This window comes from Mytilus trossulus, chromosome 2, assembly GCF_036588685.1.
Source record: "Mytilus trossulus isolate FHL-02 chromosome 2, PNRI_Mtr1.1.1.hap1, whole genome shotgun sequence".
NCBI classification, from domain to species: Eukaryota; Metazoa; Mollusca; class Bivalvia; order Mytilida; family Mytilidae; genus Mytilus; species Mytilus trossulus.
The window spans coordinates 60,455,648-60,467,750 of NC_086374.1; the positions used below are offsets into that span (position 1 = coordinate 60,455,648).

Genomic DNA, 12,103 nt, shown 5'->3' on the forward strand with positions numbered 1-12,103 from the left:
AACCAAATATCAATGACCTACCACAAGTGGATCCCCATAAATTGACTTAATTACAAACTAATACATGTAATGTAAGCCAAACCAATCAAAGTCAATAGACCATGACTGAGGGGGCGGAGCCAAATAATCTCCATGGCAATGAGATGTGACAATTCTAATACATCTGCATACCAATTATCATTGATGTACCACAAGTGGATCTCCATAAACTGACCTAATCACAAACTAATACATGTAAAGTAAGCAAACCATTCAAAGTCAATAGACCATGACTGAGGAGGCGGAGACAAAAAATCTCCATGGCAATGAGATGTGGCAATGGTAATACATCTGCATACCAATTATCATTGAGGTACCACAAGTGGATCTCCATAAACTGACCTAATCACAAACTAATACATGTAAAGTAAGCAAACCATTCAAAGTCAATAGACCATGACTGAGGGGGCGGAGCCAAATAAGCTCCATGGCAATGAGTTGTGGCAATGGTAATACATCTGCATACCAATTATCATTGACATACCACTAGTGGTTCCCCATAAAACTGAGCTAATCACAAACTAATACATTGCCGACGGCGGAAACAGCATACCTATGTCTCGCTTTTTGACTCCGTCAAGGCGAGACAAAAACTGGATATGGAAAATGTTACCGAATAAGGAAATGAAAATCGAATAAGGAAATAGAAACCGAATAAGGAAATCGAAACTGAATAAGGAAATAGAAACTGAATAAGGAAATCGAAACTGAATAAGGAAATGAAAATCGAAAAAAAAAAAGGAAAACGAATAAGGAAACGAAAAAAAATTTGTTTCTTGAAAAATAAATTTTAAGGAAAAAAATTTGAGGAAAAAATAATTTGAGGAAAAAATAATGTTAAAAAAGAAATTTTGAGGAAAAAAAAATTCAGTTTGGACTTTGAATATCGAAAAAGGAAAAAGGAAACAACTTGTGTCTGGTTTCAGCTCACAGCTCAACATTTTAAAAAAAAAAATCGACAGAACTTGCATTTTACCCCCTGGGTTTTATTTTACCCATATTGACCATATTGGTTTGCAGACAGGGTTATCACTTCAAATTAGTTACTGAATGATGATTTTTGCCATTTAATTCAATTTTGCCAGTAGATTCAGAGAAGAAGTTGTTTTAACATCCATTAAGTCCATTTTGTTGCTGTATTATTCATAAGGCACATTTGGAGGATCTGCTTACTTTTCCAGAGGAATCTGGCGTGTGAGATCACACCTGATTGTTGCCTTTGTTCAGTCTTTAGTGTGCTATGTGGAGTTTTGAAGATTTTTTTAAATTTTATTTCATTTTTTTTGCCACAATTTGTTTCTCTTTCTTCAACTTCTAAATTTGTATTCTCTCTGAGATCACACCTGATTTTTGCTTTTGTTCAGTCTTTAGTGTGCTATGTGGAGTTTTGAAGATTTTTTATTTTATTTCATTTTTTGCCACAATTTGTTTCTCTTTCTTCAACTTCTAAATTTGTATTCTCTTTTTTTCTTCTTTACTTTATCTGTGTAAAAACTAACCATCTAATTACTTTTTTGCATTTTTCTGCATCATGTTTGTAAGACAGGCTTTCTTTAAAAAATGGCCAACATAAATATAACAAGAGTGAGTTTTCTCTTTTTTTTATGATATTCCTCTCAATAACACAACAAATACACAAGTCACAATTACATGTAACTGGCCACAAAATGAAAAAAATGAAACACACATAAACAAAACAGTACCACACATATAACAAACAAAATCATTAAAAATCTTATACTACATAAAAGTTCATACATTGACACATGAAATAATTATAAATCTATTCTGAAATTCTTTTCTGGCACATGTACATGTAGAATAGATTTGATAGACAGAATATAATTGTATGGACATGTACATGACAATACATTTCTATGGAACAGAATTTGATAGTTTAAAGTAAAGTGAAAAGATTTGTCTTAACAAACTTAAATTCATGCATTTGATATTTCTAATCAATCAAGTTGACAGTATTTTTTACTTTTAATTTAAATAATACTATATTGTAATTTCCTGTACAAAAAATATTTAGTCAAAAAAATATATTCTCAGTGTGGCAAAGAAACTATGAAACTAACAAAGATCAAAAGTCCAATACAGATTTTCTTGAAGTACAAAAAATGTAGGATTTTGATAAAAAAGGGTTTGATGAAATTTACCAAAAATGATTGGCTATGAATAAATAATGTGCATCCTTATTTTCTTAAATGCTTATCAATAAACTAAGTTTTTCTTGAAATAAAGAAATAAAACAACACAAAGACTATAAATGGAAAAAAAATCATAAACAGGGCCAATATTGTACATACATGTAAAGTATAACTAAGAATGAAAATTTATATTTCCAAAATTTCTACTGGTAAAAACAAATAATTGACAAAATGTCAATGCATTACATGTGATTCATAATTAACAAATTCAGAAGAATGGTATTTCATTCCATTCACAAATGTATGTACAAATCTTTTCACCATGATGAAGAAATAAACATGATTTAGAATCACAATTTGTAGAGGGGTCATCTATAATTCTCCTCAAGTCCAGCTTTTCACCAAAAGTTATCACATTTTATACTGAAATGTGTTTAACTTACAAGTATTTTGTCTTATAAGACTTTTTGTGAAATTCATTGCTGAGTTTAACAATAAACATTAGGGTATGGTACATGAACATGTATTTCATAAGAATTATTACCTGCTAAAATATAATAATGGAGAAGAAACAAAGAAGTGTTAAACAGATTATTAAAGTAAAAAAATAAAAATACTGTCAGGGTGCTTCTTTAGTTCTTTTACAGAAAGATTTTTCTTATAAAAAAAACCTTAACCTGAAGATTCATTGAAAATTTATGAAAAAAAGTTAAGACATCTAATATTCTAATCCACAACATCCATAGCATGGTAACTTAATTCAGGCTAGTTCATGTGTCAAACAATTATAAAACAAGAATGTGTGCCCAGAACACTGATGCCCCATCCACACTATTATTTTCTATGTTCAGTGGACTGTGAAAAGGGGGTAAAAAACTCTAATTTGGCATTAAAATTAGAAAAATCATATCAAAGGAAAATGTGTACTAAGTCTCAAGTTGATTGGACTTCAACTTCATCAAAAACTACCTTGATCAAAAACTTTAACCTGAAGCGGGACAGACAGACACACAGACCAGAAAACATAATGCCCATACATTGGGCATAATACAAATGGGTAAACTTTGAAATATCTTTGTAATTGTACAAGTTGTTTAATGAAGTTAGAATATTTCTAATTTCATTTTTATAAAGAATTTGAGATTCTGTCTTTTAATTTTAACATAGTCATGGTTGTAATATGAATATTTCTAAAATTGAAAAGTTAATAGGCATCTGTAGGGATCTGCAGTAGATGCACATTTTTACAGGTAGGTTTACATTGGATCAGATGCAGCTACATTGTACATGTACATTTGATTGTAAATGCTGAACTTGATGGCAAAAGGTTTGAGGGTTACCTCTCTTGTCTAAATGGTAAAAATAAAACATCAGAACAAAAGACAGATACAGTGTTGTCATAAAAAATTTGGGTAAAGAAAATTGCCTATTACCCATGACCCAGAAAGTACAACATTAACTGTATACAATTTCTATCAGATTATTATATTCAAGACAGTATTTTCTCCTACTTTACAAAAATGTATAATGTATCATCTGATTTTCAAATTGTTAGACTTTTTTTAATTTTCAAATGATGTAATTCCCTTATTAAGCATACATACATCATAAAATTGAGAATGGAAATGGGGAATGTGTCAAAGAGACAACAACCCGACCAAAATAAAAAAACACAACAGCAGAAGGTCACCAACAGGTCTTCAATGTAGCGAGAAATTCCCGCATACATGTATATATATATGCTTATTAGAGGTTTTGGAATAGGTACATGTACAAAAAATGTACCTGCTCAGTGCACTTATCTTAAACCTTACAGTCTTCAAAAAATTTAGTTTTTGAATTTTTTTACTCATTCTAATTACATGCATGTATGTACAATTGCACATGTTAATTTTTCAAGAACAGTAATAATGAAATTTTGACACACCATTAACATGTAGCACTATAGATTTTCCAAGTTCATTCATAGCAGCAGACTCTTTCGTCTTTAACACAGTTCTGTGATCAAGGAGGAAAAATTGTTTTTCACTTCTCAAAAAAAACTAAACAAGCAGAAACTAGTTGCATGACTGAAGTTGAACAAGGTAACAATTGTACAAAAAAAAACACTTCCTAAAGTGTACATCATACATGTATTAGAAAAATTTATGAAAGTGATTCAATAAACAAATGAAAACAGAAAAGACATTTAGAATTGTAAAACAACTTTGGGATATATCTAGTAAATGATATACCTAACTTTTTTAAACATGATCATGGCTACATACAAAACACTTTTTAAAATTCATCATACAACAGTAAACTTCCATTGCAATTGCAAGTACTAATACAAATTTATGCAGACTTCATACATGTACATTTATTTAATTCACTTTCTGTGGAACAATCCTAGCCTCTTATTAGAAATAATATAATAATTTAATACAGAAGTACAAACAAAGCATGTATTACATGTACATGATGTAGGTAGTTGTTACATGTTAAAAGAAAATAAAACATAAAATAAGAATAATTATGTAATTATGTTTCCATCAACATGATCAATACATGTAGATGATTGCCTGAGACATATTAAAAGCTCTATTAAAATAAGAACATACATTTATAAATTATGCCAGATTCACAAATGTGAACAAAAGAAAGTCTTGGTCTAATTTATTTGCAACTATTTTTCATTTTTCATGTTTATTTATGATTATATAATTACATGTAAGACATGTAAAAGAAACTGATTGCATATACAGAATTTCAACAATTGACATGCTTGATCACCGGACTTCTGTTAAAGACCATGCATGTACATGTAGTGTAGACCTCTTTATGATGTTTTTTGTGTGTTTCGGGTGTTGTTCGTTCACATTTTAAGATCAAAAGAAATCTTTACACATTTACACACATTTTAGTGCAAAGGATGTGCAGAAAGAGAATTAACTTGACAAAAATGTTAAAATTAAATACACATTTGAAAATGTCTGTAAATTGCACATAATGTCAGTTCAAAAATTGGTGTAATTGTTAGAATCCTATTCCTATAGCTAGTCACAATGATGATCTGGCTCTGCTGCTGAGGTTGATGTAGTTCTTTGCAAATCACCAACTGATCTAAAACTGCTGCTTTCCCTTGGTGTGAATACAGCACTAGCACTGCTTGATGGCACAACATTAGCATCGTTAATTTGCCTTCTGATCTTTGTAAGTTCCTCGGCTTTCGTGCTTGCATAATGATGATACATCATTTTAACACCTGTTACGACAGAAAGACGAAGTCTTAAATTATACCGAAAGGAATTCTTCTTGAATTTAACAGCCCTTTTGTAACGAACTTCCAAGTCTCTTATTTTCTGATCTAACAGGGCTATTTGTTGACACGCCCTCTCAAACTTAATCCTAGCATCACTTTCCTTTTCCAACAGATGACTGTGGTCCATTGATGTTCCTCTATCAACAGTCCCTGCCATATTAATGTTTATTTTCTGTGAGCTCTAAGTGCAAAGATAACCTTGAATATTCTTATTATGACAAGAAATATAGGTTCAGCATGTTGAAAAACTTATAACGTGACTTTGAGAAACAGCTGTTTTTATAGACATTCTATGTGCCTGTGTGTGTATAAATAATGACGAAATTTCGACCAGGTATTTTATCTTTATCCTACAATTGTTATTTCGCATACAGGACTAGGTATTGCGTCTGAAAAGACTGGTAAATGAGGATTATTTTCTTCGGAAATCTCTCTTGACAATAAACAGGAAGTGAAAATATTTCCAATTTTCTCGGGTTTTATCCATATCGGTGCCACTACATTTGGAATGCCTCTGTGGTTATTGTCACTCTTGCAGTAAACAATAAAACATTTGTTTTCATAAACTGCTACATGCCTCACGTGTTTACTGATTATAGGTTGCAGTTAGAAAATTCGACAGACACAGATTACATGGTGGAGAGACTTGGTATGTGAAAATTACAATTTATAGTGCTTAAGTTCAGGTGTAAGTTGTTATAAAAATCATATAAAAGAGGGACGAAAGATACCAGAGGGACCACTAGTCCAAATAATTATGACGTCTTAAAAGGCTATTATATTTTTTTTCTTTGAAGTCGAAGTAATGCGTCAAAGTAAAAAAATACATAAGCCTTTCAAGACGTCATAATTATTTGGACAATTAAAGGGACCACAGGCATAAACTGGTCCGCCCTTCTATCACAGGAGTTTGAAATCCTATCAATAACGGGGTAAAAATATACCAAAGTCGACTATCATAGTAGAGCTTCTCTCGAAGAGAGATAGTAGAGCTTCTCTCGAAGAGAGATTCTCTCTTCGAGAGAAGCTCTACTATGATAGTCGACTTTGGTATATTTTTACCCCGTTAATCTCTCTTCGAGAGAAGCTCTACTATGATAGTCGACTTTGGTATATTTTTACCCCGTTAATCTCTCTTCGAGAGAAGCTCTACTATGATAGTCGACTTTGGTATATTTTTACCCCGTTATTGATAGGATTTCAAACTCCTGTGATTACAGTGATAGGAAATTGACCTCAAATGTTAATACTGCGATGCCGCAAAATAAACAAGTACAACTGAGCTGGTATCTTTTGTTCCCTTAAGAACTCAGTGGGGTAATAAATGTGCTAATTTTTCTTTGATTTGTTATCAGTATAAAACATAATTTATTAATTAAACATAGCCCATGATGTACAAGTCTCATTGAATTAATTCTGACCACGGGATTTAGGCCATACCTGTTGTCAGTGTAGCGATAAGTGAACAGGGGTCCAGTTTACCACAGGCACTGGTTTGCTATCCATAGAAAGGTCGGCTATCCATATCTATCCATATATGGATAGTCAACCTTCCTACATGTCCTATGGATAGAAACAAGTGCCTGTGAGAGGGACAGTCAAACTCATAAATTGAAAATACACTGACAGCGCCATGGCTAAAAATGAAAAAAACAATTAGACAAACAATACAACACATGATATATACATGTAGAAAACTAAATAATAAGCAACACAGACCCTACCAAAAATTAGGAGTGATCTCAGGTGCTCTGGAAGGTATAAAGCAGATCCTGCTCCACATGTGGCACCCATCGTGTTGCTCATATTTTAATGTCTAAATATATAATCATGATAATCAAACAGACCTAGAAAAATCCAATTGCTTGCATTTGTTATTTGGAGGTCATCTTGATTATAAATAGATGGTGTCTGGTCTAAAATAAGAGTGAAATATCGATACATTAGTGCAGGACAATGCAATGTTCATGTGTTTTATGTAAACTGACTTTATGTAAATTTGATGTCAGTAGTTCCTTTAGGTTTGTTATAAATAAAACATGTGACTTTTGCTAAAATCATTAAAAACGAATTTGACATACAGCTCATGTTAGCTGATGCCCTTTTAATGATTTTTATACGACCGCAAAAATAATAAAAATTTTGGTCATATATTGGTATCACGTTGGCGTCGTTATCTGCGTCGTCGTCATCGTCGTCTTCGTCTGAATACTTTTGGTTTTCGCACTATAACTCTTATTAGTCAATAGAAATCTAAAAAAATTTAACACAAGGTTAATGACTACAAAAGGAAGGTTCGGATTGATTTTGGGAGTTTTGGTCCCAACAGGTTTGGGAATTAGGGGCCAAAAAGGGCCCAAATAAGCATTTTATTGGTTTTAGCACTATAACTTAAGTTTAAGTTTAAGTTAATAGAAATCTATGAAATTTTGACACAAGGTTTATGATTACAAAAGAAAGGTTGGGATTGATTTTAGGAGTTTTGGTCCCAACATTTTAGGAATTAGGGGCAAAAAAAGGGCCAAAATAAGCATTATTCTTGGTTTTTGCACACTAACTTCAGTATATAATTAAATAGAAATCATTGGTCCAAATTGGGGGTCCAAAATTTAACTTTGTTTGATTTCAACAAAATTTCAATATATGGGGTTCTTTAATATGCTAAATCTAACCATGTATTTAGATTTTTAATATTTATGACTGGTTATCAAGTTGGTTCACATTGAAGTCTAAAGGGTCCAAAATTGAACTTTATTTGATTTCATCAAAAATTGAATTCTTGGGGTTCTTTGGTATAATCAATCTAACCATGTATTTAGATTTTGGATATTGGAATACCGCAAAGGGTTTGTAAGAATTGTCTTTGGGAGTTATGGCTCAAACCGTTAAGGAATAAGGTGCAAAAAAGGGGGGAAAAGGGTTTCCAGGTTAATGGATAATTATTTAAGTACAAAACATAATGTAAAAGCAGTGTAAGGTTGGTCATTGAAACTCATTTTAATATCTCACCTAAACTGCTCTTAAGTTATGTATATTTGAAATTTGCCAAAAACTTTAGTTTTATAATAATAGTTTAATGAACTTCAGTGGATATTTGCCAATATAAAATGTTGCATTGGAGTTATCTTTCTTTGTCCAGAATAGTAGTTTTAAAAATCAACTTAAATCATGACTGTATGCCAATTTATGGGCATTATGCTTTCTGGTCTGTTGGTCTGTTTGTTCCTTCTGTCGTCTGTCCGTCTGTCTGTCCTTCTTCAGGTTACAGTTTTTGGTCAAGGTAATTTTTGTTGATGTTGAAGTCCAATCAACATGAAACTTAGTACACATATTCCATATGATACAATCTTTCAAATTTTAATGCCAAATTAGAGATTTTACATTTTCATGGTTCACTGAACAAAGAAAATGATAGTGTGGAAGAGCAATATGTGTACTTTGGACACAATCTTGTTTATACATGTGTAAGTGTATAAAACATCAAACACATATTTTGACCTCAATAACAATATAGCAATCAGCTACATGTATGACTGATAACTCTCCAAATATTTTGAGTCTCACATTATGATTCCTTCTGTCGCCTAAAATTGGTCATTTCCAGGAATTTACCACCTTTACAACTCAAGTTTCTTTCCACTGTAAAGTTGTTGTCACTGACTTCATTTCTGCTGATTTCCAAGTACAATTAAAATGTCTACTATTCAATTGCTAAACAAGAAATTGATTGAAATACAGACAAATTTGTAATTTTTCTATGGTACACTTATTTTCATTCCTTTGCACGTCATCATATGGTTTTCTTCATTTATACGTCTGTTTACGGGATACTATAGTATATAATGGAAAACCTCTGTCCGTCCGTCCGTTGTCAACAAGCTGGACATTAACTAGAAAACCCTTTAACCAATTTGCATATACATGTAAATTTTGTGAATTGTTTATATCTATACATACATGACATATGAGCTCCTTTTCATTTTTTTTTAATTTTAGATTTTATATTTCTGAGTTTCAGGGTTTCATTCATTAAAAAGGGTGGATTTTCCAATTTTCGGACAATAACTCAAAAATGTTTTCAGCAATAACTCTGAATTGTTCAAACTTGTTGATGTAAGCTCCCTTTTGATTTTCATAAATTTCTAATATGACATTGAGAAGTACTTGAACTTTATTCTTTGAAATTTAAATGGGCATTACGGATCATGGGCTCATGGCACAGCTGTTTATTATAAAACTTTACAGGTTAAAATCAGCAATATCTCAGACAAGTTCTATAATGGTGGATGATTTAATTTGTTTAAAAGAGTTAGCTACATCCCTTGGAAATATTAAATATATATAAGGAAAATGGCCTTGTAAGCACTCTCACTGGTACAATTCTTTCCAGATTTTCATAAAACTAAATCTGTAGGTTAATATCAGCAATATCTCAATCAAGTATAAAATGAGAGACTATCAGCTTTTTTAAAAAGAGTTAAGCCCCTTGGAAATATTAAATTTATGGAAAATGGCCTTGTTAGGGCTCTCACTGTACACTTCATGCCAGATGTTTTATTAAACTTTTTCTATAGGTTAATATCAGCAATATCTAAAGCATTTTTTTTATAATGGTAGATAATTGAGTCTATTTAAAAGTTATGCCTCATGGAAATATAAAATATTTGCAATACATGGGACATCGGAAACTCTGTTCTTTTATTTTAACTAGCAGTGACAAGAAATTAGACTGTTTTCTCCTTTGTTATGCTCATTCTAATCTAAACTGTTCTGGTGAATTCCATAAAGATAACTGAAGACTTGTAAGGAGTGAGAGGCATATCAAAGTAGTTTCAATATACATTTATTTACTATCTGTGAGGATTTTACTTAAACTTCTGCAAAAGGCTTTTATCAGCAACCAGTCTTCACAATAAACTTTTGAGTCCACAAGCCTGAAGCTAAATTTTTTGAATTTTTTTAGGTGGATCCTTTTGGCTTGTAAAGAAGAATTTTACTAGCCTAAAAGCAAAATTTTACATGTTAATGATTTAGAACTTGGGGTTAAGCGTGAAGACTAAGCAACAATATGGCCTTCGACAATGAGAAAACCTATACCATACATATTAAGCTAATATATATGTCATATATGAAACAAATAATCTTTTTCAGTCAATTTCAGAATAATAACAAATTTATTCTTCTATACATTTACAAATGTATAAAAAAACAAAACATACTGAGGTGAAATAAAAAGGAATAATAATTTAAAACATGAAATGTTGTAAAAATTAACATAATAGTGAAATAAAATAAGCAAAAAAAGTCAGCACAAGATTTGAATGAAAAATCTACAAATGCCAATGATGATATATATTAGAATAAAGAACAAACTTTAATATAAAGGCATTATCATAAGTAATGAATATATTCAACTGTAGACCTCACTTTGGTGTTTCTCAACAAGTAATTGGCAAAAGTTGCCAAAAGAATCATATAAGGATCTAAAATGGAACTACATGTATCTTCTTGTTACGATTTTTTTTTATCAGATTTATTATTGATAAGACCATATTATTGTATAGCATATCCTGGTCATATCTTTGTTTTATCGCAAACAACTTTTAAAATCAGAACTTAAAGATAATTAAAATAATCAAAATTGGATGTGGGTCTGGAAGTTGGACTCTTAAAAAGCCTTTGCTCTGGAACTTTTATTCAAAATGCTTTATAAGGACAAAAACTATTACAGTATCCTTACATTACTATGTATTTATGTGACAGTTTTTCAGAGCTAAGCTAATTTCTATTCATGGAACATATTGATTTAGCTACTTTGGAAGGAAATCATCTGAAATTAATTACAAATTGAGATCATTTGATTTACTAGCTGAATGTTTTGCTTACAATTATCAAATCAATCTCCACACTCTAAAAAGAAATCAATTTCATTCAAAATTTGTAAATTTTCATTATTGTAAACATACAGCTAATAAATAGTTTCAATGATAGGTAATATTTATCAGAGGCGGATTTATAGGTTTTTTTAGGGGGCCCAGGCCCCCCTTTTGTTGGAAAATTTTGTAGATTATATAGGGAATCGCACCCCCCCCCCCTTTTCCCCTTTACAAAAAATTCTGGGTTCGCCACTGTTTATTCCATACCATAATTATAAAGTGGGAGTTTTTTATACGTGTTTACTTGAGGTCAACTTATCTAGTTGGTAAGACAAAGGATAATGAAACATTTTTATCTGTATTACAGAATGAGTTTTTGTGGATTTAATTCTAAAGTAAACCACATGGTTTACCCTTGTTTCACTTTCAAGTTTGACATTCTTTGCCTTATAATAGATGTGGATGCCTAGTTCGTGTGTATCCCATCTATAGGTAAGGGTTAGAAGTTCATATGAATACAGATTCCATGAGGTCCAATTATTCACTTGCAAGTGAGCAATTCATCAGTCATGTTCTTAGCTTATTTTGACAAAATTGAACTAATATAAACTGGCTATGAAGTGATTTATTATTTCACTTTTTTCATTTTTTCATTAATAATTGAAGTTTAAAAAAAAAAATGAATTTTTGTTATATGTGGTAGATATTGTCCATTTAAACCCTTTAATGTTTTA

General features: G+C 31.2%; 2 protein-coding genes across 2 annotated transcripts in view; one reads left to right on the forward strand and one right to left on the reverse strand.

Annotated features, from left to right (window-relative positions):
* Window positions 1–3,920: 3,920 nt before the first annotated feature.
* LOC134707689 (uncharacterized) lies at window positions 3,921–5,955 on the reverse strand. The gene has a single exon (XM_063567676.1). The coding sequence runs from the start codon at window positions 5,648–5,650 to the stop codon at window positions 5,228–5,230; it is 423 nt and encodes a 140-aa protein (XP_063423746.1). The 5' UTR covers window positions 5,651–5,955; the 3' UTR covers window positions 3,921–5,227.
* A 54-nt stretch (window positions 5,956–6,009) lies between these two features.
* The window catches only part of LOC134707687 (aromatic-L-amino-acid decarboxylase-like), a 30,790-nt gene continuing 24,696 nt past the window's right edge, over window positions 6,010–12,103 (forward strand). The window contains exon 1 of the mRNA XM_063567675.1: window positions 6,010–6,142. The gene's annotated coding sequence lies outside the window, so the exon portion shown is untranslated. The remainder of the gene's footprint in view (window positions 6,143–12,103) is intronic.